The 26920-nt window shown below is 36.5% G+C and overlaps 1 protein-coding gene and 1 pseudogene across 2 annotated transcripts; one reads left to right on the forward strand and one right to left on the reverse strand.

Annotated features, from left to right (window-relative positions):
* The first annotated feature begins 2347 nt into the window (after positions 1–2347).
* Positions 2348–5340, forward strand: LOC113301935 (cytoplasmic tRNA 2-thiolation protein 2-like). 2 transcript variants are annotated; one of them, XM_026550766.1, is made up of 8 exons: positions 2348–2649; positions 2739–3078; positions 3172–3258; positions 3940–4061; positions 4149–4227; positions 4331–4752; positions 4893–4971; positions 5059–5340. In XM_026550766.1, the coding sequence occupies exons 1-7, from the start codon at positions 2360–2362 to the stop codon at positions 4939–4941; spliced, it is 1389 nt and encodes a 462-aa protein (XP_026406551.1). In that variant the 5' UTR covers positions 2348–2359; the 3' UTR covers positions 4942–4971; positions 5059–5340. The 2 variants fall into 2 exon arrangements, with proteins under 2 accessions (XP_026406551.1, XP_026406552.1); XM_026550767.1 differs by having other exon boundaries at positions 4893–4963.
* Positions 5341–5709: 369 nt separating this feature from the next.
* On the reverse strand, positions 5710–11164 carry LOC113301937 (annotated as a pseudogene).
* Between the last annotated feature and the right edge of the window lie 15756 nt (positions 11165–26920).

A 26920-nucleotide genomic window follows, 5' to 3' on the forward strand; every position in this document is an offset into this window, starting at 1 on the left:
AATGTTATTTTTGAGCCACATACATCGTTTTAGTGGTTGCATAACCAAATTAGTGGATGCATGAACCAAAATTTGACTGTATAAACTGTTATGCATCCTTTGTGGTGGCTCCATAATTTGTTGTGCATCTTTTTTTTGTTGGAATGATATTTTTAGGCATGTACTACCTCCATTTGAGAAAAAGAGATATTTTCACGGTTTCATTTTTTCCTAAAAATAGGCCAAACTGAAAGAGTGAATGTTTCTTTGTAATGTGAAGACTTAGTGAAAAAGTATCGCTTTTCTTGAAACAGAAGGAGTACATCGTTTTATTATTTGCAACGGAAAATTAGTCGATGTATAAACGAAAATTGGATGCATAATGTGTTATGCATCATTTGTGGTAGTTTGCATAATGGTTATGCATTCAATTTTCAAAAAATGTGCCTAAAAGGATTAACACCTCTGAATTTTTCGTAAAAATTATAAATTTGATATTATTGTTTATACTCGTAACGTAGTCTTTTTTAAATCCTTTCCAACGAGATAAAATTTGTAAAATTTCAAGGCACGGATTTTTAGATATGTTATATTCTAATTATACTCCTGAAAAAATAGGATACAAAAGGAATTATAGTAGTTGGACTAAAAGGAAGGGACAATTTTGTCTGGTGAAAAAGTAACCATGGACATGAAAATTTCCAATATTTTTATCAAATTAAATATTTATGTTACTCTTCATTTTACAAAAAAATGGTCATAAAAGGGACTCCCTCCCTTCGGGCCCTCCGATCAGTCGGCCCAATAAAATCGAAGTTTCTCCTCCCCGAAATAAAAAACAATAATCTTAAATGCCAAAACAAAACTTGAAGAATAAGAACTTATATTTTTCTTTTGATTTGTTGGTGAATCCACCGATGCCATCTCCATCGGAGATTTATCCATTTTCCTTTCGAAGATTTATTAACTGAGAACTTAATTTGCCTCTCTCCATCTCTCCCTAAAAATCTCAGATCTAAAATTGCATCCTCTCTTTATTTGAATATATACGGAAGGGCCTTTAAGGTAATCGAAAAAAACAGGTTTTTTTGGAACCATTTTTTGGGGACTATTCAAAAATGGTGGGGAACTACTTTGTGATAGGAATGTCTGCCCTATATTTATAAGGAGTGTCCTAAAGTGTGGAAATGACTAACCTATCCTTCACCTATATATATATAACCACCTCCTCCCATCACCACCACATATATATATATATAATCACCTCCTCCCATCACCACCGCCTCTCACCACCACCAACCACCACCGACCACCTCAAATCACTACCACCGCCACCTATATATATAGCTTAATTTACATCATTAACAAAACAAAATCAAAATCAAAATTATAACAAACCCATTACTTTTCGTTCGTTTTCCCTTGAAAAATGAGAAGTAATCATCAAAATGAGTTGAAAATGGAAGTTACAGAGAAAAGTTCGGCTAGGAATTATGTGAAACAGTTTGTCGAACTAGCCGAAATCAGCTTTAGTGGATTTTTTTCTTTCAGAGAAAAGTTCGGTTACCTCGCAAATTTTTTTTCCTAACCGAACTTTCCTTTTTCTCCTAGCCGAACTTTTAGTGCGGTTACGTTGCAATTTTTTTCACCTAACCGAACTTTTATCTGAAAACATATATATTGAGTTCGGTTTCGTCGAATTTTTTTTTCCCACCCGAACATGTGGTTCGGTTACGTAGCAACTTTTTTTCCTAGCCGAACTTTTTTCTGAAAGCAAAAACTCCATTAAAGCTGAGTTCGGCTACCTGTGTTTTCAGAACTATTAGCCGAACTACACTTGCAGATGAGTTCGGCTACCTGTTCTTCAGATGTCCTAGCCGAACTTTATTTCCATGGTCAGAATCAGTTTATAAATTTTTCATTTTTTCGAAAGATTTTGCCAATTCAAGCAACATTAACTAAATTTGAAGTATATCTTAAGCACCCAAAACCCTCGTTTCGAAATCAACCATTCCAAAAAAAAAAAAAAGAACCTTCTTCTCAAAAATTATTCTTTTAAAAACACCTAATTAATTAATCTTAACCTCACTAATTAATCATTACACTAACTAATTTAATTACCAATGGCAAGTTTGGTATTAAAAATACTTATATAAGGGGTGACTCATCATTACTTCTAATATCCACCCAAAAAAATGGAGAGTAGTCCCCCACCATTTTTGAGTAATCCCCAATAAAACTACTCTCTTTTTTGGATCGGTGAGAGTTTGGACTAGAGATTACTGGGCTAGAGCGTCCAGAGCCCAGGAATGAAGGGATTAAACGTTAATTTCTACATTATTCAAGTTCTTCGGACTCGAAGGAGAAAGAGAGAGTAGTCATGGCGTGTGCTTCAGGAGGATGTGGCGGCGCTGGTGGTGGTTGCTACAAGGACGAAGAGGAGAAACAAGTGTTAGTTTCCGAAAATCAAAATCAGCATCATTGTATCTGTTTAAAGTGTAAAGTAGAAGAATCCATCTCTTCTTCTTCTGGGGATTTTACTAGTGATCTTTGCTTTGTATGTTTTCGTTCTAATCTCTTCTGTAAATTCAAGCAATCAATCACTACCAACGACTTGATTTCCCCTACTGATAAAGTTCTCGTTGCCTTCTCTGGTGGTCACTCCTCCAGGTACTATTTCTATATTCAAATCCCCAATTTTTTCTCTTCAATCTCCACGATTAGCAAGAATTTAATCTTTGTTCATGTGTGTTTTCTAGGATAGCTCTACAATTTGTGCATGAGTTGCAAGAAAAGGCACAGAAAAATTCAGAAGCTAGTAGAGATAAAGCGTATCCTGTATTTGGTGTGGGAGTTGCATTTATCGATGAAACCAACATTAATTCTCTTGAATTGGATAAAGCAATTCAGGACTTAAGATTGATTGTTTCGAGTTTGTCGCCACCTGAAAAGGAATTGCACATTATGCCCATTGGAAATATTTGTTCCTCGGACCCTGTGGAAGGAAGGAACATGATGAGTGAATTGTTGTGTAATGTTACTGATGCCACCGGCAAAGAAGATCTCTTGCGATATCTTCGTATGCTGTGCTTGCAGAAGGTTTACTTTTGTTTTTGTCTTTCATTAGCTTAATGTGGTGTGATGGAAAGAAATGATGTTCTTGTATTAATGAGTATGTTATGATAACTACAGATTGCTTATGATAATCGGTATACTAAACTGGTGCTAGGATCGTGCACATCATCGATAGCTTGCCATATTATTTCAGCGACTGTGAAGGTATGTTTTTGATCTTATGGTATGGTGTTAGATCAATGGGGTGCTGTTAAATTCATTTTCCCTTAAAAGACTAGAGCTAAGGGAAAACAATGCTCTCAAGGAGCTGTCACGGATTATCAGAAACTCAAACTATGTTCTTAAGGAGCTTTTTATGCTCACGCAAACTATGTTCTTAAGGAGCTTTTTTTGTTCACGAGGAACTGTCACAGATCATGCTCTCAAAGAGCTATCAATTGTTCAAACTATGGTAGCTCTTTGAGAGCATGACTTGTGACAGCTCCTCGAGAGCATGACTTGTGACAGCTCCTCGAGAGCATGACTCGGACATTTGGTAGCTCTTTGACTTGAAACTCTATTCCGAAAGTTTAGATTTGGCTTTTCAGTTATTGGTAGAATAAAAATCTTGATATGATGAAGACGCAGGAAATTGTTGAACTATTCCAAATTCTGAAGATTACATTGTGACTCGGAATTAGAATTAGTATGAAAAAAAAAATTCACTTCCTTGAATAGTTCAACATTCCCTTTTAAAATTTGTAGAGTGTATACTATACTCCTTAAATAAGTAGCAGACCCAGGCAGTCGCATCTAAGAGTGTGGGGGCACAACAGCAATTGTATTACAACCAATGAGTAGCAGCCTGAGATCTGAATCACATATACTTTTTGTTCTTTTCACCAGGGACAAGGTTATTCTTTACCGGCAGATATGCAGTACATTGATGCGAGATGGGAGATCCCAGTGGTGCTTCCTCTGCGAGACTGTGTTGCACAAGAGCTCAAAATGCTCTGCTGCCTAGACAGGTTTGTAGTAATTCTTTGCTATTGCATATTTAGTGTAAAAAAATCTGTGATTCTGTCACGAGCCCTTCTACTCTTTCTGAAATACAGTTTAAAGACCTTGGAGGTGCTTGATGGTCCTCGTGCTGGTATCAATGGCTTGGTGTCATCATTCATTCAAGTTCTTCTGGTAAATATTGCAATTTATGTGGTGTATATGGTCTCCTCTTTCTGTTGTCATTCCTGCTTTCACCAGTAAACTGAACTCCTCTGGTTCTTCTGAATATCTGCAGGAAGAAAACCCTGGACGTGAACGCACCATTGTTAGAACAGCAGAAAAGCTCAGTCCATTTCATTTCAATAGGCTCCCAGAAGAAAGCAAAGACTCCAATAACAGTCATTTGCCATCACGATGGCGTCGCAGGAAGAAGCAAAATCTAAAATCTCATGACGAGTCCATGCCGTCGGAGTTTCTCTGCCCAGTCTGCTTCAGTCCACTGACTAAATCAGATTTTGAAAGTTTAACAATGAAGCTTGGGAGTTCTGACACATGTAGTGAAAGTGAAATTTTTGGATCAAGCTGCTGCCCCAGTTGCCAGTTTCAGATACTTCCAAAAGAGCATTCATCTATGGAGCAGTTCTATTCGCTTCTGCCCCAGCCGATGGTAGCACGAGCACCAAGGGACAGCATGAATGGTGACCAGACTTGGCTAAGGTGATAATTTGCTTTTTGTTGTTGTCTATGACATTCCTTTATTACTCCCGGTGTTCTATGTTTTATGTTACGAAATGAGAAAACAGAAAATTGTTCCTAACTGAACTTGTTCTCCATTGGGTTTATGATTACGTTTCTAGGGAGCAAATAAAAGATTGCTTGCTCTCTGACGGTGAGGATGGAACATAAATCCTGCTTTCTTCTGCTCATGGTAACCAGGTGTGCGACTGACTGGGTCCATATATTAACTAGTAACCAAGTTGCAGCATATTCTTTACTGTTTTTTTACCTGTGATCTGTGGCCAGGTGACTACAGGAGAACAACCTATCTAGTGGTGTCAAAAAGTGCACCAAAAAGTCATCATCATGGTCAAGATTCTGTTGCCCATCCCACAAAGACAGCTTGTTTTGGTAACAGGATTCAGCGTCATTGCATGTTGTTCAGTATTGGAATTCCTTATTTGTACCTTGTATTAATTCAAGGCGTCTCAGCCGATTCTGAGATAGAGAGCGGACCATTTATTTACTATATACTTAATTTAAGTGATGCCAATTTTCCCCCTATTAATTTATGCTGATTACTGGTAATGTTGTGTCCTTATTATGTCTGGCTTTGGAGCCGGTTCATTTTCAATAGATGAACAGACAATTTTCTGTGAGGTGCCCCAGTCAGGCATCCCAGTTCTGCTAAAATCTCACTCTGACACATTCTCCATGCATACCATACATCCACTCTTTCTCAGATATAGAATCCCAAACTGAAGGGGCCTAACAAAGACGACCTCTAAAATTTTACAATTTTGTCATTTAAGGGCAAGGGTAGTCAGCAGCGCCCACCCAAGGTTTATAAAACCATTTTAACAGAAGAATTTTCTTATTATCTGCTTCCGGAAATAAGAGAACAAGGAACAACAACCAAAGGGAAAATCTAAGATACGAAAACTGAGAATTTCCATGGGCTGCAATGAATGTGAATTATTTCACTGGTAAACAGAGCGGTCACCTACACACTTTCTAGTGAAGAGAAAGAAGAGAAGGGGGGCATTCACTCAACTCTTTCACTTCTCTATTTTGGATGTAAATGAAGTAGTTAAGAATGACTGGCCAAGAAAGCAGCAAACTGCTTTCTTGAGTGCTCCGGGATCAACTTCGCTACAATATCAGCTGCCACTCCTTTCAGTTCTGATCATTATCAGCAGCAGGAACATGACGACCAAACTATCTGTGTTAGTATAATCATATTGTAAAGAAATGTACATGGAAATCACATAACATGACTATCAAAATTGGGTTCACCACTAAAAATTTCAAAGTAGTCCACACATACCATGGGGTTTGAAATTGAAGAGTGGGGGTAATAAACGTCCATTTGGCAGGCGAGTGTTTGGGTCTCTTAGCTCATCAAAAAATGGATGGATCAAAGCTTCCAACTGCAATACAAGTAATCTACAGACCCCTATAAGTCAACACCGTGCCTCTTGACCAATGAGATGAAATACAAAGCAAAAATCAAAGAGAGCTTATATCTGTCAGCATAAAATTCATACAGCTGTGCATCGTAGGTTTGGGGAGTACTGCAAAAGTCTTGACACCAGATCCACAGCTTGTGGTGGTGTGCGCTTGTGGAGTATCTGGAAGTAGACATCATTTTGAAAGCCTCACTAACAAGCTAAAATGAAGGGTAAGCGTTTTTAGCAAGGATATTCGGCTTTCCAGTACCTTATGCCAAGGGTGAGCCTTAATCTGTGGAAATTTAAACTCCGTGTAGTTGGGATTCATGCACTTAATTTCCTCCCTAGTTGGGGTACCCAAAACCTGCAAATTAACACACCAATGGTCGTAAATGCGAAAGATGTGAAGGACTACTTTTTTTTTGGAATAGGCGATTAGCTAGACAGAATCTTCCTACTAGAACAGCATGTATGTGTATGTGCAGGTTGTTCCTAGCCACCATTTACAGGATTCTCAGTGATGTGAGGGTAAGGAGATGCTGTACATGCACTTCTTTCAAAACTCTATCTTTCAAGTCATTAAAAGAGTGAAATGTTCACTGAAGAGAGTTAGAACCAAACGGGATTTCAGCAGCCACTTGTTCTGATGCTAATGCATGTGAAAATCATAGACTAGACATACATGAAAAACAATTTATCACCACTGACTGTAATAGAGATTCCAATACGGTAATATTGTCGTTGCAATATCATGTATAATCCAGACAATGTGTACACTGAAGTGGAAGAAATTTTAAGAAGAGCAACAGTTACCTTGATTATTTCAACAAGCTGGTCCACTCCACTTTCACCAGGAAACAGGGGCTGGAAAAACGAATAAAAAAGAAAACAGAAAAGAACTTGATACGCATAGTAACCATAACAGTGATGTTTGTGTTCCAGGAGATGGTTTAGCCTTTTAGGTTTGTTGACAAAAAAGTTACCTGTCCAAGCAGTAGCTCAGCAAGAACACAACCAGCGGACCAAATGTCAATAGCTGTAGTATACTTGGTGGCTCCAAATATAAGCTCAGGAGCCCTGTAATACCTTGAACAGATGTATGATATGTTTGGCTCTCCTTTAACCTATTAAGGTCAAAGCACATAAAATTTCTATGCTGCGAACAATATTAGACTAGCAGGGAAAGAAAAAAGCATTAGTAGATCAATGTATTCAACAGCCTACCAAGACTTTTGCACTTCCAAAATCACATATTTTTAACTGATGCGTATGTGGATTGACCTGTCGCAAATAAACAAAAAAGTGATTTGAAAAACTAAATCGCTGCAGAAAGCAAACAAATCCATTACAACTTCAGATTTGAAGAAAAATGTAAGTAATTCCTAAGGTAACAGGGTTTAACACCTATTGACAATTATTTGTGATATTAAACATACCCCAAAACCGCCTTCCAGCAAATCACCAGGTAGAGAAGGTATAAGTAAAAAGGAGAAACATAAATCAATATAACGTCCACATGTTTATTAGCCCGTGGTTTTAAGGAAAAGAGTTGACAAGGACATATGCATCAACTTGTAAAACACTTGTATGTTTATGGAGTTGGTTTAACCCACGTCATATGACACCAACACATAAAAGAAGTCCTGTCCAAGGGATGGTTAGATGCAAAGTTTCTAGACTCAATTTCAGAGGCAACACTAAACAAATCATAGCTATCGAGATCACTCATGGGATGTGTTCCATCTGACAAACAATTGAGCTATACTACCTCGTTGTGAACTCACATGTAATGCATCTTGTTGATTTTCAAAAAACCACACTTTTCATGATATAGTAGTCCCCGTGAAAGCGAGAATGTACTCATTTTTTTGCAGATAAACTACATATATGCCAGCAAAAAGTGAAAGATACCAAAATGATTTGTCCACGTACCAAAAGCTTCTGAGGTTTAATGTCTCTGTGGCAGACCCCAATACCACCATGAATATAAGCCAATGCCCTACAAATCTGCAAAAACCAACAGTCTTGAAGTTTCCGCAGATATAGATAGTTGTGCCTATTTATAGTGAGGAATGAAAAAGTATAGTGACTCGGAAGCATAGATAAGAAAAAATGAGTTTGAAACTTACCACAAAGTACGAAGCACATAGCAATAACTATTACAGAAAGTCAACAAAAGAACTAACACCCCATTTACCATTCGTGGAACAAGAAAAAATAAGCACTACTCACTCTATGGGTGACTGTCTCTCCATTTAATTATAGCAACTCGCAAATCCGTAATACCATCACGTCTAACTCTAAACCACTTTAAAAATTGGTTAACGCAACTCAGCCAACCAATTTTTTGGTGTTAAATTTTTTTATTACGACCTGGTTGGCTGGTTCCTAATGAAGATGTTTTACGTGGTAATACCTCATCCTCAATCAAAAAACACAGTATAGAAGTACAATTTCCTCCAGATAAGCTCAATGGGCACTACTTCAGTAAACAGCTCAGCATTAACAAGCATGGTATTTATTAGGAAATGCAGTTTACATTTAGAACAAATCTGATACTTGATTACTTCCAACTGTACAGATTTCCGATGAATCAACAACCAGTGTTTTAAAAAACGTTTTGAAGCGCGTATTAAAGCTCACCTTTTTGAGCTTCAGTAAGAAAACGCTTCAAAGTGTGCTCTTCAGTAGTAGGTCCTATATTTGAAGAAAAAAAAGGGCTTTTGGGATTTAAAATTTAGCCCTGACATTTCCTATTTTGTCTTAAAGTCTAAGGTAACATAGAAAACCCTAAGAACTATTATACTTCTTTAACTACATAACGCTTTACGCTTCGCTGAGAGAGCGTATTGTTTTACGCTTGCACTTTTTTAAATATTCACTAACATATTCACAATCCATAATGACACATACCTGGTAAGTATAAAGTTTCACATATATCACCGGCATTCGTTGGTTCATCTTGTTATAGTGTTTGATGACACGGTGAACAGTCTCGGGGACATACTCAAGTACCAAGTTCAGATAAAGCTCATCCTTCTCGGTCGTTGAAAAGAAACAGTGTTTCAAAGAAACAACATTTGGGTGATCAGACGCATGGTTTGCAGTTCACGGTTTTTGTACCTCTTATCTTGAAGGACCTTCTTAATAGCTACAGTTTCACCTGTTTCTAAGCATTTGGCCTGTGAGCAACAACAGGAAAGCACCAAGTTTAAACTTCATTTACAATCAAATGCCAAAACATGAAATCACCAAATAGACAAATGCTCTCATGAATTGTAACCAGACATGAGCCAGTTGTACATACAGTTTTCTGTGTTCACGACATAAAAGTACCACAGAAAACACGTACCTGAAAAACAATTCCAAATGATCCATGCCCAACAACCCGCTCTGCCATATAGCTTATGGTCTATAATAAAGCAAAAAAACTGTATTGAATGAAAACAACCCAAAAGAAAGATCATAACTAGACAAAAGGGTTATAAAACTCAGCCCCCAACTATACCTGCTTTGGTTGACCATTTCTTCCACCAATGGTTGTCACAATTATATGACCTGTTTCCGTGCCAGTTCCATCAACCACAGTTGCTTCAATTTCCTAAAAAGGGATCAATTTCTTGAATGTATGTTACGGTACCAACAGTTGACAACAAAATTTAATGACAAAAATCTCACTCCACTTACATTATCATCCTTAATTTTCATTTCGTTCATTTCCTCAGGCAGCCTATCAATACCTGCAGTATTACTGCTAGGTTCTTTGAACCCAGCTGTAGGTGGCACGCTAACTGAAGCCATTGGATGAAACAATGGTTGCCAGCTCCCAGTTCAACCACCTTGCTGATTTGAAGTCTCAACTCAAGGAAACCAATCCATGCCCCTGCAAGAAAAGAATGTTTCAACAATCCATGCACTGCAAATCAATGTAAACCACTAGTTGGATGTTAACAGGAAACTAATGTAAAGAACTGAATGTAAAGAACTGAACACGTAGACACAGATGCTAATAAAATGTAAATAGTAGTACAGTACCAAGGGAACTATGTCTGACATAGTAGGTAAATGAACATCAGTAGTGCTTCCACGAAATACACCGGAGAGATAAGTATTCATGACTTCAAATATGGAAATTGCTCTTGGTTTTCCGACATATGCAACAAATCCAGTTGAACAAGTATAACAGTAAGTGCCTAGACATCATATTGTTATTCAAACTTTCCAGTGAAGGATCTCGTAAGATTAACTGAAAAGCTCTTAATGGTACCCTAAGAAAGCTCATAAAACTACACATTAACAGTAATCCAAATAAATCGCTCAAAAATATCAGCCCGCGTCTTGTTTTGAGCCATTTGAAAAGTCAAATTATACAACAAAGAAAACAATTGCAAGCTCAACAAAAAAGTATGTATAACCCTACAATTTATAGTTCCCCTGTTTTCCATCTTAAAGAAACTGCACCACACATTGTCCTTACAAACACCAACCCTGCTGCATAGCTTTTCTGTGCACACAGCGGCAAAGGGGTAGAACTCATGAACACGGGTATGAACACAACTTGTTATCATGCTAACATTTCAAAAATTCAACAAATTATTATGACTAAAGCAAATGTAATTTTAAGACAAAACAATTAGATATCAGATCAATGATCACAGAAACAAAACCCCAAGCACATAATAAGATCAAGATTTCGTTTTTACTGATACAAACAAAGATCATAATAGATACTGATCTCATTGAGCTGTTATCTGGATTAATAACAGTGTTACTTATAGATACAAAAACGACTGATTGAAATTTCAAGAAAATAAAATAAATAAACAGAGGGATCTAAGCTTTGGATTTTCTTACCTCCTTCGGTGCCCCTTGTTTTGGTGGTGTGTGATGTAAACCAAAATGGATGGACTGTAAAATAAGACCTAAACCAAAACTAGCCAAGGAAACTCAAGAAAAAAAATGGGGATATGCGACACATGAAAAATAAATCAAAAAATAATACTAGTACTAATTAAGATTACACGTCAGGTTGTTAGTCCTCAAGGGAGTTGGGGGAGTTGGGGGGAGTTGTGTTTTTTCCCGTTAGTCGTGAGGGAGTTCGAGGGAGTCTCTCAAAATCCCCGTTAGTCGTGGGAGAGTTTAGAAGAGTCTCCCAAACTCCTAAAAAACCCCGTTAGTCGTGGGGGAGTTTGAAAGAAACTCTTAAACTCCCTGTTAGTGGTAAAAATTAGAATGATAGGGAGTTTTTTTTTTTTTGGGAGTTCTAGGGAGTTTATAGTGTATTTTTGCCTCACTCCAAATCTCTCAAAAAAGTAGAGATTTTGGGAGAGTCTCTCAAACTCCCTACACTCAACACACCAAACTCTCTCAAACTCCCTATACTCTCTTACACTCCCTCAAAATCCCCAAGATTCAAAATACATTAAACTCCCTCCAACTCACTCGTGGACTAACCCCCTGGTCGTTTCAAAGAAAAAAAAGGCAAGCAATTACACAGGGTCTGTAGGGTCGGATGACCCCACATGACAAGGATGATCTAAGCTACAATCGTATCGGAGCATCGCAGCCGTACAACCAAGTTAAGACCTAGATGATATGGCGCGGAGCATTTGACACTCGACTCGTCAACCCAACCCGACTTAAAGCCCAATAATAAAGGGATTAAACGTTAATTTCAGAAATCCTTCCCAAGTTTGACATGAGTGTTACTCTAGAAAGAAACCAGATTTGAGGCATACTGATTAGGCATACCAAATTGTGACAAAATCAATAGTTTACGGAAAGGTGGTGTGTATGTGGGCTAAAAAGTGGTTGAGATCGTCCGAAAATTCAGATGGTAGAGATTATGTCTGGGCCCAAATATATAACCTTAAACGCTAAACCGCCCCGGCTAATCCTATACCTAACTTTCCCACATTCACGACATTACCTAGGTTAAGTTTCTTATCTATTGTAGTCTATGCCGCTCAATATAATAAGTGACAATAGATTTTAACGTCCAGTACCTCTACGCTCTACGTGTAATACCCAAACACTTAAAACACTTGATTTTTTGCGCCACACACCATATATCGGCTAATTTTTCTTCTTCTCGGTTCAATTAGGTCCCCAAGACGTCTAAGCACTGATGAGTCCCAAACTCATCAATCAATGATCATTAGTGAAATAAGAAGAATAAACAGATAAAGAGAGACGAAATCAGATAGAGAAGGGATGAATTCATTAGAACCAGAGAAGAGATACATACACAGGAGATATTCAATACATCTTCATTCAACACAATCATTATTATCAGTACACAACAATATATACCCTTACAATACATAACCGAACAACTGCTGGGATAACTACCCAATAGACAAACTAACAACAGTTATCTGAACCATACTAACCAGACACATGTGGGAGTATCATCCCCACCCCTTTCAAAACAACCTTGCCCTCAAGGTTGTATACAGACTTGCCATTAAAATTTATATAGAAAACACAAGGAAACAACAAAATGTATAACATTTGGATCTTTGCCATGTGATTAATGGAACAAGTGATGATACAACAAAAGAGCACAACAATTCTTCCTCGAATTCTTCCAGCATACTTGCTGCACTTGAATGCCAAGAAGAAGTAAACGTGTGTTTCATCAGTAAAAAGGAAGCATAATATATAGGGTTCCTCGCTTGGCGACTTATGAACAAGCACTTCAATCTCTTGAATTTCTTTGCTGAAAATCGGGATGAAATCGCCAACATTGAGATCCGAAGAATCTTGAAATCCTTTACCACCAACTTCATCTTCCGCAAACATGTCGAAACAGTCCTCCAAATAGATGCGCTCTTCTTCTTCAATTGCTTCCGAAGTTCTCGATGCAAAGTTTGCAAAGGTATCTTCCAATTGTGCAACGGTATCATTCCTATGTGTTAAGAGAGACTCTTGTACTGCCTGTAGATTTTCTTCCATGAATACTAATAATGCTGAGATCAAGCCTTTGATAAAACCATTATGCGAATCCATTTGAGTAGGGTATAAACCGTCCGAAAGAATCGAACGGCTCTGATACCAATTGATGAGTCTCAAACTCATCAATCAATGATCATTAGTGAAATAAGAAGAATAAACAGATAAAGAGGGACGAAATCAGATAGAGAAGGATGAATTCATTAGAACCAGAGAAGAGATACAGACACAGGAGATATTCAATACATCTTCATTCAACACAATCATTATTATCAGTACACAATAATATATACCCTTACAATACATAACCGAACAACTGCTGGGATAACTACCAAATAGACAAACTAACAACACTTATCTGAACCATACTAACCAGACACATGTGGGCGTATCAAGCACATCCATGAAAAGCATCATCCAGCCTACATACATTCATAGTGGAAAGTCATGGTTAGTATCTCTGGCGTTTTTCTAACTTCACAAATCAACAGTTATCAAAGAAAGCACGATGTAGAAGTAGAAGAATGAAACTTTTCGAGACTATTATGTGTGTTGTGCATCTTTGTAGCGTGAAGCTATATGCTTTACTTGCATTTGGGAACAAGAATTGAGAAGCTCGTGCCATTTAGATGCAAAATAGCACTTTCTGGAAATGATGGTAAATGGGTGATTAAATACATAAAATTCAAGTGGTGTGATTCTACTTAACTCAGTGAAACTATGCTCAAATTGATCCCCTGATAGATCTTTTCTTGGATTTTGTTGTTCATATTTCATCTCCCACATTTTTCCATACAGGCAATTCAACTTTTTTTTTGATTAATTTTATTATTTTTATAGTTCTAAACAATTCGACTTTTTTTGCCTTCTTTGCAAAACATAAATAGAGAATAAACTTCTTCCGCTATAACTTGAGGTACCATTGCTGATTTATTCTGCCTGTTATTTTTTTCTGTACTTTTTTGCTTCATATATGAAATAAAGTTTTACAGTATTCATAGGCGAAAGTCGTTCATTATTTGTTAGGATCAGCTCTTGATAGAAGTTGATATCTCACACCACTTCTAGAATATGTTATTAAACTTTCTTTGATTATGCCATGGCCCCAACTAACCCATCTATGTCGTGTCCCTAACCAGTTGTTTTGTCCAAAAGATCACTATAACCTTAGCTGCGCCTGGAATATTTATTTTGTTTACCTGTGTAACTTTATACTTCGTTTGGCTTGGTTTGTTGTAGATATATGCACTTATTAGGAGTCAATAACAAAAAATATGCCTTAGTGGTAGATGACGTTTAATGCAGTGCTCAAGTGGATTCAAGGTTCACGTGTAATTTGAATTAGATCACGATCAAATCATATATGTTTAGGGAAGACATATGGTTGATGGAATGCATCTTACAAAAGGGCAAAGCTTATTGCTTCAAGAAGCCGCTGCGATTACATATATAGATACTAACACACTTGAGGACGCAATCCACAAAGTACAAATTATATTTGTATACATGTTTGATATGCTCTTCCATTTTGGAGTTTGGTTTTCGTTGTTTTTTTTCCTAACACAAAAGAGAAAATGGTGCTTTGTTTTTGTCCTAGCACAGATGAGAAAAGGTGATAGCGAAGAAGATTGGTAACTGAAGAAAAAAATTCAATTTACATGGGTGTTTCAACCATTATTTCACATGTTATTTTTGTTACTATAATACTTAGTGTGGTTTGGATCACGAGGGAGATGGAAGGAGTGTGGTTGTCAAAGTTGAAGCGGGGATGACACTGAAATAATAAGTATAGTTAATAGTAATTTCAGGGAGAAAAGATTAAAAATGTACTTGATCAGCTTTAAGAATCCATTCATCTCGAAGTGTTACATTGGATGAAACTTCACCATCATCTCGAAGTATTACATTGGATGAAACTTCACCATCACCATGAACAGTAACGTATCGGGATCAGACGGGTGATTAAGAGTAGGAAAAAAATTTACAATTTCATACTAAATTTAGTAGTTGATATGCTTTAGGTTTGGCTTTTTGATCCAATTTATTTAACTATTGCAAACACGGTGATCGCCATCTCCTTTTTGGGCTCCGACTGAGAAAAGGAACGGTCAGTCGAACTCAACGGCGTTAATTTATGCCTACATCAGGATAGATCACTTTAACAAAAATAGAGAAAGAATTGAAAAATATATGTCATAATGGTAACAATGTGTAATGTAGAAAGACCGGCAAGGGATAACCGATATTTTGAACATAAAAACGAGAACAAAAGTTATAACTCAACATCCTCCTGGAAATAATTTCCATGGCAATAAAAACTAAGCTTTGCTCACTTCACTCAACTATAGTTAGTGCCTAATTATAAACATAATGGGTAAAGACGGACCCCCGAATTAACACCAAAGGAAAAATCATAATCGTGGAAGGTTGATCCGAGGCCGAAGCCTTTGTTAACTCTAAAATACGGCTGCCCCAGAAAGGTTGAGCCCGGCCTACGGCCGGGCTCAACCTAGTAGGGTCATTAGATAAAAAAGACCGTCACCCTTTATCCACCCATTTTTAATAATATCAAGTATACCCTTATTTAATTAGTGTTAATGATAATAATTAGATATTAATAATTATGATTAATTAGTAGAAAAAATCTGCTTTTTATGAGAGAGTGTGGGGTTTTGAGAGGAAGAAAAAGTGAAAAAAAACCTAGGTTTTAGAGATTAATGAGAAATCTGTGATTTTTGTGATTCAAAATGGGTGATGAGGAACTTTATGCTAACAATACACATGTATAGTTGTATAAGATTTTTAGTCTCCTTTCTTTGGGTTGAATTCATCAAAAATTTTGATTTTCGGAAATCTCTTTTGGATTCGGCTGAAAACTAAAGGTCAAACTTTACGCGCGAAGAACCATTCGGCTTATAAATTTAAAGCCTAACCCAAGTATTTGAATTTTTGTTTATGGTTCGGCTCATTCGAACTCGTCTAATAGTTAGCCGAACCTTAAGTTTATTATTTGTAGTTTAAGAGGCGACTTACAGTATAATGTTTGGATCAGAATTTAGCAATACCAAAACCATTCGAACATCAATGAATCTCCGAACCTATTCAAGTCAAAAGTTTGGCCGAAAACCTATCAGGGTCGAATCAGACGAACCTAATATTTCCTTAAACAACATCCTAGGTTCGCTCAAATTATATTTTCCAAGATCAACCGAACTGATCTTCTGAAAAAGTAAAACCGAAGAATAAGGCTAGGTTCATCTGATAATTTTGGGCCGAACCAACATCTATAAACCCTACTTTCATCTTCTAAATCCTTTTGAATCGATCAAACAAAAAAAAATAGTCAAAAACAAGATGGGTTTGTTGCAAATACCTTCTAATATGCATCTGAGAGCAATCGCGAGTTGGATTTCGCACTCAGATGTCTTTAGTTTTGATTTTTAATCAATGATCAAAATATTTTCATCGAATGAAATGAAACTGTTTTTTTTTTAATTTTATTTTCATTAGTTTTGATTTAAGTTTTTAATTTAGTTAAGGATATTTAAGTAATTTATTTAGTTTTAGATTAATTTCTTAATAAAATTGAAGGGTATTTAATCTAATTAAAGGATAACCTAGTACTATTATCATGGCTTGGACACCCCTTATAAGCATACCCAAGATGGTATCATCATTTAGTATGCCTCAAAACATTTAGTATGCCTCAAAACAGATTTCTTTAGAAATTCATTAGACATATGCACTTACTAGGTTCAAGAATAAATTAAGATATTTATCGACTACATAGTGTTATTTTATATTTCAGAGATGTAATATAACTTTCCTTATTTTCTTATAAATAGTTTCGGTCGATATGGGCTAAACAACACTAAAACAACCATCGTTTGATCGATAATTTCTGATGTTGATTTCTAATCTATTCCTTTAGGTGTTGGAATTCTTTAATATCAATCGAGTAAATAAGGGTAGAAACCATAAAAGTTATTTTGGACAGTTTGAAAATTCAAACGCATTTGATGAGCTAATGCATGACTGCAGATGGATGTATAGTTTTATAGGAATTCAAATTTGATAAAAAAATAGTAATTTCGAATACTTGGTTTGTGTGGCTTAAATTTATAAAATATGACTCAACCAACCAATCTGCGTAGAACATTCATTTGTTTGTATCATCTTTTATCTTTTGTTTATGTGGTATAAACGTATTTTGTGTGGTTGTATTTTTATTTATTTTTGAAGCATTGTGGCGTATTCATCCATATAGAAAGACAAGAAGCCGGGTGCTATCGATATTAGAAATCTTTTAGACCTATCTGCTAATTTTCACATCCATTGAATGATGTTTTGTATGCGGATGACAAATTTATAATTCGCCTAAGGGTAAATTAGTTTTGGGTGGGATGATATCATTAGATATTGTATCCTGATTAATCGTACATAAATCTATTAGATAACTATAGCCCCAAGGAGATCAGACTTGCGATCTCTTCCAGAAGTAAAAACGCTTTTACTTCTCAAGAAGCGCAAGTAAGAAGCAAACAAAATTACTTCTTTTTTTTTCTAAAAGAAGAAAAAAAAAACTTCTCAAGGTGTATCTAAACATTCTTTTAAACTTCATTTTTAAGATAAGACTGCAGAAGGATTTAACCAAGTCACGCTTAAGTCATAAAAAAAATTGTCAAATGTAATCATATCTTTACACATTGGTGCACGTAAGTGGGAGCATTGAGATACTTTTTGGATATTTTTTGTTGATGTGTCCTCACAAATACAATCAATCCTATTTCGGATCCAATACTTTCACCAAAAGTAGATACAAATTTTTTACTAATCAAAACACGAGTCCATAGTAAATTTGGGACTAGAGATAAAACTATCCAGTTAGTTAGCACAGGATTTTCTATTAAGATGAATAGTTTTTAGATGTAATATTCAAGACTTGAATTCAAAATCTGTCAATCTCTACATGCTAACCAAATAACAAATTAGATAGTGCTCCCTCTTTGTACCATAAAAAAAAATTGTTTTAGAATTTGCACAATTTTAAAGAAGAGAGATAAAAGTTTTCTTGTTTTTTTCCTTATCTTTCTTTATGTGTTAAAATTTCGAATTGACATATCTTACAAACTGAAAGGCAGATATTTGTAATTTTTACATAGTTACGAATCTTTATAAAAGATCTATGCAACGAGTATAAACATGACTATCAAAATCTTTATATTTCTTAGAGAAATTTTAACAATATTAGATAAGCATTTATTTCGGAAAACAACATACAAAAATGATGGTTAGAGCACTATTTAGTTGAACCCACCAAGCGTTGGTATATCAAGGTTGGTTGTCATATTTTAGTATCAAAGCTCATAAGTCACTTGATTAAATTACTAGAGTCAACTTTGTTAGTTAGACTAGGAAGACATTCGAGTATTACTCTGAAGACCTGAAGATTCCGAAGACATATCGACAACGACGATAATATCATACTTCCACTTGAGGTTCGTAATACATGAATTGTTTTCATTTCTATAGCGCTTGTTTTTAAGTCGTTTCCGATTGAAAACATAACATGCGAAGTTATATATGTGAAACTCTAGTATAATAGACTTGATCATCATATTGTGATCAAAGTGTCAAGGAACAATATCAATAAGTAATAAGCGTTTTATATTGGTATATTGGTTTACGAAGTAGAATGCTTATCTTTTGAACTTCGTAATTGCGACATCAACATAATATTTGTAACTTGTTACTAGATTGTGTAGTGAACATAGGCTTGATTTCATACCTACAAAGTTATATTTAATTACATAGGTTTAAGGAAGTAGAAGTATGAATTTGTTTCATAGTCGAAAGGAAATCAAAAAGGATTATGGTCTCGGTTTTCATTGAAGATCCTATGTGTGACCGATCCTAACCTATATAGGGAATCAAGGTAGAACCGATCCTAGCTTATGTTGGGAGTCAAGGTAGAACCGATCCCTACCTATATTGCGAGTCAAGGTATAACCAATCCTAACTTGGTTTAGGTATCATGGTAGAACTGGTCCCAATAGGAAAAACCAATTTCTATAAGTCACGTACACTTTAGGGTTTGTGTGATTTGGAAATTGGTTTTGCAGAATATGAAAGTTCATGATGTCGACATAGTGAGTAATTTGAACATGTGCTGAAATCTTGTTTCTTAATTGCTCAAGGGTATTCCTTGATACTCAAGGTGAGATCCCAAACCGAAATTAGTATAGAATCTTTATGAGATTTTCAAAATTAATATGTTTTGTTTCAACAACAATCAAAATATATCTCTGGAAATATATATTAGTTAATTGCTAGCTAATATTGAAATGTCCATTGAAATTACGATTGTAATGTTGGATATTGGTTGTGGAAATTCTTTGGTGCCCAAACTGCCTTGGTTTGTAAATAGTGAAGTTAGTTCTTCTTATAAACTTATCCCGAGGAAGGCAAATTTTGTTAGAGCATAGCTCGGTTGAACCCACCAACCGTTGGTATGTCATATTTTAGTGAATCAAAACTCAATTATATACTAGAGACAACTTCATATAGGTTAGGATAGAATGATTAGGATAATGAGACACACAAGTATTACTTGAAGACTTGAAGAATGTGAAGAAGTAACAACCTACATCGAGGACATCATCCTTCCTATTGAGGTTAGTAATATTTTGACTTGAATTGTTTCATTCCCAACGTATCTTTCAAGTTGTGCTATATTGAAAACATAACTGCGAAGCTGTGAATGATTATACTCTAGTAGACATAGTATTAAGGAATTATAATACGAAGTATAACGATTATCTTTTGAACTTTGTATATAATACATCGACATAATCATATGAATGCTATTGTGATTATGTGTATGGGTATGGGTGAAGATTTCGTCCTAGGAAACAATGTTTACATTCGTTTAAAGGAAGTACATTCATGAACTTGTTTTATGAATCGAAATGGAAATCGCCAGGCTTATTGGTATTGTTATTCATTGCATATCTTTGGATTACCAATATGTGTGACTTAGTAGAACCGATCATAACTTGTTATGTATCTTGGTAAAACTAGTCACAATGCCTGACTTATATATTAGTATGACTTTTATTAGTGTAACCGATCATAAGTAATCACCTAAGATGGTATGATCGATATTTGTAATTGGTGCGACCGATCCTAGTAATTGGTGTGACCGATCACAAAAGAGTGTGTAATCGATCCTGGTAATTTGTGTAACCGGTCCTGGTAATTGGTGTAACCGATCCTGGTAACTGGTGTGACCGATCACAAGTAATACCATGAGAATATGGTAATCGGTCCTGGTAATTGATGTAACCGATCCTGGTAACTAATGTAACCGGTCCCAGTAACCATATTAAGGTAGAACCGATCCTTGTGTTTGGTAGAACAGTAAACCCATGTGTTGATGGTGGTTTTTAGTTCAAGGGCTAAAATCGTAAACCCTGTATTTAATGCTTTGTCATCCTGCAAAGGAACATAAGACATTTAAAAGCAATGAGTGCTTAAGCCTCTTCGCTCACATATGTATTGAGAAATTCAGTATATCTGTATATATGAAATTTACTCAGAATGGTGCGTGCAACAACAATCCCAAAATATTCTGTAAATTTTACCTTCCACCAGCATTATTCACTAATGCATGACTTGCCTAATATTTTCCTATGTTATGTTCCCAGCCGAACTCTCAATATTGACATGACATGACGATTGAATGTTCGCTCTCAGCAGAGTAGCATGAATCTCCCGAAGTGTCGGTATTGAGATCTGCATGGAAGTACTCACACAGGCTGCATCACTCTCTGAAAAAGAGAATTTTGTATCAACGCGCTTTTAAGTTAGCTCAAACGAACACGCTTAAATTCCTTAAGGAAAATCTAGGCTGTTAATATCAGTCTCAAAAATAATCACGGCCACACGATATGGCCGCGTGATTCAATAGGCCTAGCCTGCTCCTAACAGAATTAAGAAATCATCACGATGACCACAGGAGGGCCACTAACTCCCTAGCCGGACGTTTTTCACCTAATACATCCGTAGCGCTTCGAACGATCAACCCTAACATGGGTGATCTTGCTGTTTGAGAAGAGATCAAACGAGCTGAGACCGACCAAAGCGGTCTCAAATGCATCACATCCGTCCAACTTCGCCAGCCTAGTTGGACGGCTTAGATCTTTCCTCGAATGATCGATAGGGTACTAGCGTGATCACCAACGACCCAACTACATTCTTGGTCGATCGACCTGCCCACTGCAAGCCAGAAATGCGTTGAATCACACGCCCAAAAAGGGTGATCGCACAGCCTTTAAAACTCTAAATTGAATAAGCGGCTTTATACAACTGTCGCAAATCAATCATGTCCGTCCAACTTCGCCAGCCTAGTTGGACGGCTTAGATCGTGTTTCAAACGATCAAGGAGATGCCAACGCGTTCACCATCGAACCAACTCCACACGTGGTCGATCGACTTGCTCATAGCAAGAACAAAGAGCATCAAATCGACGACCCAAAGTAGGGTGAACGCGCTGTTCGAAAACCCTAACAAACTCTTTGCGGCAACATACTTCTGTCGCAAATTGATCGTGACCACTCATCTTCGTCAGCCGATTTGAGTGGCTTAGATCTAACTTTAGACGGCCCGAAAGATGTCAGCGTGCACACCGGTGGCTCGTATTTGCACATGGCCAATCGGCCTGTTCGAATCAGCGCCCAACGCTTTGATTCGACTAACCAAAACAGGGATGGTCGCACGGCTTCCAAACCCTAAATACGACAACGACAATGTACAACTGTTACAAATCATCTCGTTCATCCAACTTCACCAGCCTAGTTGGATAGTGTAGATTTGTTTTCAGAAATCTAACAAAGTAGCATCGTGATCACCGACCATCTCTTCCCCACAGAGAGTGATCGACCAAGTGATAGCTCGCCCATAGGGTTCTCAAACGAACACCCAAAGAGGGACGGCCGTGCTGCTTTTAAGACACTTGATTCGTGATTGATTCGATCGAGCTCAAAAAACAACGATGCTTCTAGCACATCGATTATTTTCAGTTTCTTATTTGAAAGCGATGCTTCACATACATAGATTATAAGCAATGCTTTATAAATATCGGGTTTACAAATAATTTATTATTTGACCTAAAAGCACTACGTGCTGCTCACTGGGGTATTGGTCTGGCGGTTTACAGCGTGCGGCGTGCAACGCGCCCATTACGAGAAAGTGTCAGGAAATACAGACGGTTAAAAGTAATGAGAGTAGTGGGTGAACGTGTGATCAGTCTTCTCTCATAACGGAAACACGATGATCATTACCTTCCGCACAACTCCACTTCTCCATTGCTTAACTTCCTCCATTTCCTGTGAGATCAGGGTGCACTCAATGACTTGTATAAATATGTTTTCAATCTATTTCGACAAGAGGAGAACGCAAGTGTTATCAACACAAGTAGACAGAAACCATTTTCTGATGCACAAGTCATAAAAAACCACACCTTCATAATTCTGATCTCAAACACCTTCTTCGCTTCCCTCCCTAAGATCAACCCTTCTCCTTCACCTTGTGACCGAATTAAATCTGGAACGGCCATTTCTTGGTTTAGGACAGAGTCTTACAGATTGATCTCTCGAATCTAAAAGTACTCCCTTGCAGTGCATTTGTTTAGGGTTTGAATTCGTTTCTCATCATTACCAAAAAAAGTAGAATCAGTTTTTTCCCTCAAACACCATGATTAGTGTATTTGATATTTGATCAATCACATAGTTCTTGGAAATCAGATGAACCAGTTCTAAACTTGTTTGGAAGTGTGGTATAATCAGTTCCAAGATTGTAAATATGAAAAAGGATTTACAAAGAAATAAGATGTCGACATACTTTGAACATGTTCAATAACTCTTATTTTTTATTGTCCAAAGATATTCCTTAATAACTAAAGGAGATCCCGGACCGAAATAAGTTGAGAATCTTTTAATTAAGGTTGTTAATTTTATACGCTTTTAATTACCAGCAATTAAAATGCATATCTCTGGAAAATAAAAATTCGTAATGTGCATTTACTAATTGGAGACTTTCTAGTAGGATTTTGGTTATTTTTGGATAGAGCATTTCTAGGAATTATGAAAACTGATTTGGAAATATATTGCATATCTTGAGAATATTCGGTTTTGGAAATTCCTTGGTGTCCAAACTTCCTTGGTCTATAAATACCAAGTTTGCATTTCGAGAAAACTATCCTAAAAGCCAGCAAAACTACCTTGTTGTTTTGTTACTGGTGGAGCCGTCTATTCGGAGAAGAAAGTACCCTAATTAGGCAAAATCTCTTACGACCGCTCGTTTAAAGACTTATGTGGGATCAAGAATCTCTACGAGTATTGTTGGTGGGAAACTAGATAATTGCAGTATTATTAGTTTTTGATTTGATTTGCTTGACTAATGGTTGTTGAACTTTGATTGCACCTAGTTTGTTTATTCTTGAGAATCCTCTCTTCTGATATAAGATTCACTCAAACTAGATCGAAGTGTCGATGGGATCTTTAGAACTGTTTGTAGATCTAAATACATCTTGTGATAATCCATTGTTAACAGACTCCATTTTGTGCGTGATTGATCACAAGAGATTCAAGTTGTGTTGTGCAGGTGTTTATTGAAGATTTAAGAAGATTTAAAGACAAAGAATATTTCTTATTGGTTTCATAATCTTTGGTGTGCACAAAACTCGATCGGCTGGGATCCAACTATAATCGGTTTATCTTGATAGACTTGATTGATTAGTTACATAGATCGACATCAGTATTTAATATCTTGGTAGATCCCATTATTGATTGCATAGTCTAAAAACAATTACTTTGGTAGTTGTTAATTAGATTGATCTAGAACCCGACGAAGAAGTTTATTGGATTAAACAGAAGAGCCTTTGTCTAACTCATATCACTGAGATTGAATAGAGTTGTTACCGAATAGATTTGTAGTTCCTTTACAGTTTGGAATATGAACCAAAGGAATTATTCCAGTGCGTGCACTTATTGAATGTCGGAAGCGCATGGATACTGAAGAAACTAGGTGAACTATAGGTTTAGTTGTTTGGTATCAACTATACGAAGTTGGTGTGATTTTGTATAACGACTTAATTTTGAGAGTATTCAATTCTGGACTAGGTCCCGGGGTTTCTCTGCATTTTCTCCTTACATCTCTGATCCCAGCAAGATACTACGCACTTGATTCCCTTAGATGATCTCACCCACAACCAAGAGTTTCTACGACCCAAAGTCGAAGACTTCAATAAACAAATATGTATCACACAGAAAAGTCTATGATAGGTAAATCTGTCTCCCAAAGATAGACCTAAGAGTTTCTGTTCCGTATTTTGATAAATCAAGGTGAACAGGAACTAATTGACAATCCGCTACTTATATTCCCGAAGAACATCCTAGTATTATCGATCACCTCACAACAGTCTTAATCGTATGGTAGCGAAACAAGATGTTGCGGAATCACAAACGATGAGACGAAGATGTTTGTGATTTCTTTTTATCTTGTCCTATCGGAGATATAATCTCAAGCCAATTATTCAATTGAACTCGTACAATAAAAAAATGGCAAGATCAAATCGCTCAACTACAGGAGAAGTAGTTTCGTCTGGCTTCACAATCCCAATGAAGTCTTTCATTCGTTAACCTACAGGGTCTCGGGAAGAAACCTAAGGTTAAAGGAGAATCGACTCTAGCAAACTAACTATTATCATACAGGAGGTGTGGGGATTAGTTTTTCCAGTTGCTAGGTGTTCTCCTTTATATAGTTTTCAAATCAGGGTTTGCAATCTAAGTTACCTTGGTAACAAAGCATTCAATATTCACCGTTAGATAAAAAACCTGATTTCTCCAAGCCAATATCTTTCAACTGTTAGATCGAAACTTAGCTTGTCATACACAAATGAAATGTGTTTCATTTAGGTTTGAGTAATCGTACCTAAACGTTTACACTTGGTTGGTTCACAAATAGTTAACCGAGGTTAGCCATATGAGTACTTTCATATCAACCATATTCATCTTTCTCATAACTAGTTCAAATGACTCATAAGTACTAGTTGATAGAGTTGTTCAATTGCTTAGGTCTTTATTCATAGACACAATTGAAACAAAATCAGTTTGATTCACTTAAGTCAATTCATGAACAATATAGCCATGGTTTGAAAAGATTGCACTCCTTATTGATTTGTTGTTTTTAAGTTCATGAACTTCCGATTTGAGAAATAACCACCTTGGGTACGTGTACCTTAGCTACCATATTTGAGTTTGGAAACTCAGCAGAAATTTTCGGTTCGAAAACTTCCGTGAGTACACGTATGGGTACGCGTACGTAAGGTGACTGGTTTTCCAGTTTGTAAACTACAAACTCTAGCATAAATTTTCAGTTAGAAAACTTCCGCCAGTACGCGTACCCCACGTGTCTCCTTTACCAATGTCGCATGCGCAAGTGCACACAATTGATTTCCAGCACATGGATTTATACACTAATCTGCGAACACACTATATATGCTTATATCCATAGTTGGTTACATTCTCTCAACTCTACATTTCAATCATTGAAACATTCTTCTATAACGTTATAACAATCGTTATTCACGACTATCGTCATCAGAGCTATTTTCAAGATTGAAACGTCATCATGACTTTCGTCACGGATAAAGATGAAAAGTGGTTAAAGCGAAAGCTTACCAACGAGAAAAATATAGGCGAGTAAACTCGGCTCGAAATAACAAATGTATATGTATGAAAACTATCATACTTATACGACTTTGTCTCAAGAGTAGGAGATAGAGAGATAAACTTTTAAGTGATAGATAAGTTCATGTCTCCACATACCTTTTAGTCGGATGAAGTTCCACTGGTTCCTCGAGTAGTTCTTCATATTCGTAAGATGATCGCCATGGAGTCTGGAGCTCAACTACACTAATCTGTCCTAAACCGAGACTTAGCTATAAGTAGTCTAGAAATCAAGACATATAGTTTTGACAACTAAACTTGACAAACATGCTTGAGATAGCAACGCATGCGAGTTCGACCGAGCAGTGCTCTAACAATCTCCCCCTTTGTCAATTTTAGTAGCAAAACTATCAATACATATGGATTACAAAATAAATAAAACTTTGTAGCTTCTCGTCCACATGCTTGATCTCCTTGGTGCTTCAACATTACTCGAAAACTTCGTCTTTTCCAAGTAATCCTATGATTCCATAGATGTTCAATTCAACATCATAGTTGTTGAAGTTCTGTAGCCATAACAATGAGAAAAAAAAGCTCTTGATCATTGTTATACAGTGTCATAGTATTATTACACGATATCAAAGTTCTTATATCACAACTTCGACAACAATACTATGGTGATATGTATCACTCCCCCTTAGTCAATACTTCATCTCGACACGAAAACCTCTCCCCCTTACATAATGATCCGAAAACCATATGTATTTGTAGTGTGAACTACATATTAATTCTCCCCCTTTTTGTCAATAAAATTGGCAAAGGTACGAAAACGGGATCCTAATGAAATTTTCATGGAGACACTTCAAGACCAAAGAAAAGAACATATCAACTTGTTTATATACAATCATATAGCCGAAGTTAAATGCATTCATCACGGAGTTTATAAAGATACAAGATAATTCCTCAAAATTCCACAGCCGCACTCCTCAAAAAGATACGGAAATTAAGCGCAAGTTCAAAAGAACTCTCCCCCAT

The sequence above is a fragment of the Papaver somniferum genome, chromosome 8 (assembly GCF_003573695.1).
Source record: "Papaver somniferum cultivar HN1 chromosome 8, ASM357369v1, whole genome shotgun sequence".
Classification (NCBI taxonomy): Eukaryota; Viridiplantae; Streptophyta; class Magnoliopsida; order Ranunculales; family Papaveraceae; genus Papaver; species Papaver somniferum.

What these genes read in the sequence shown, in the direction of transcription:
- LOC113301935 (XM_026550766.1), top strand. Translation starts at nt 2,360, where the DNA reads ATGGCGTGTGCTTCAGGAGGATGTGGCGGCGCTGGTGGTGGTTGCTAC. An exon ending in TCTGGTGGTCACTCCTCCAG is followed by an intron (nt 2,650 to 2,738) that starts GTACTATTTCTA and finishes TGTGTTTTCTAG; the next exon opens with GATAGCTCTACAATTTGTGC. An exon ending in CATTCATTCAAGTTCTTCTG is followed by an intron (nt 4,228 to 4,330) that starts GTAAATATTGCA and finishes GAATATCTGCAG; the next exon opens with GAAGAAAACCCTGGACGTGA.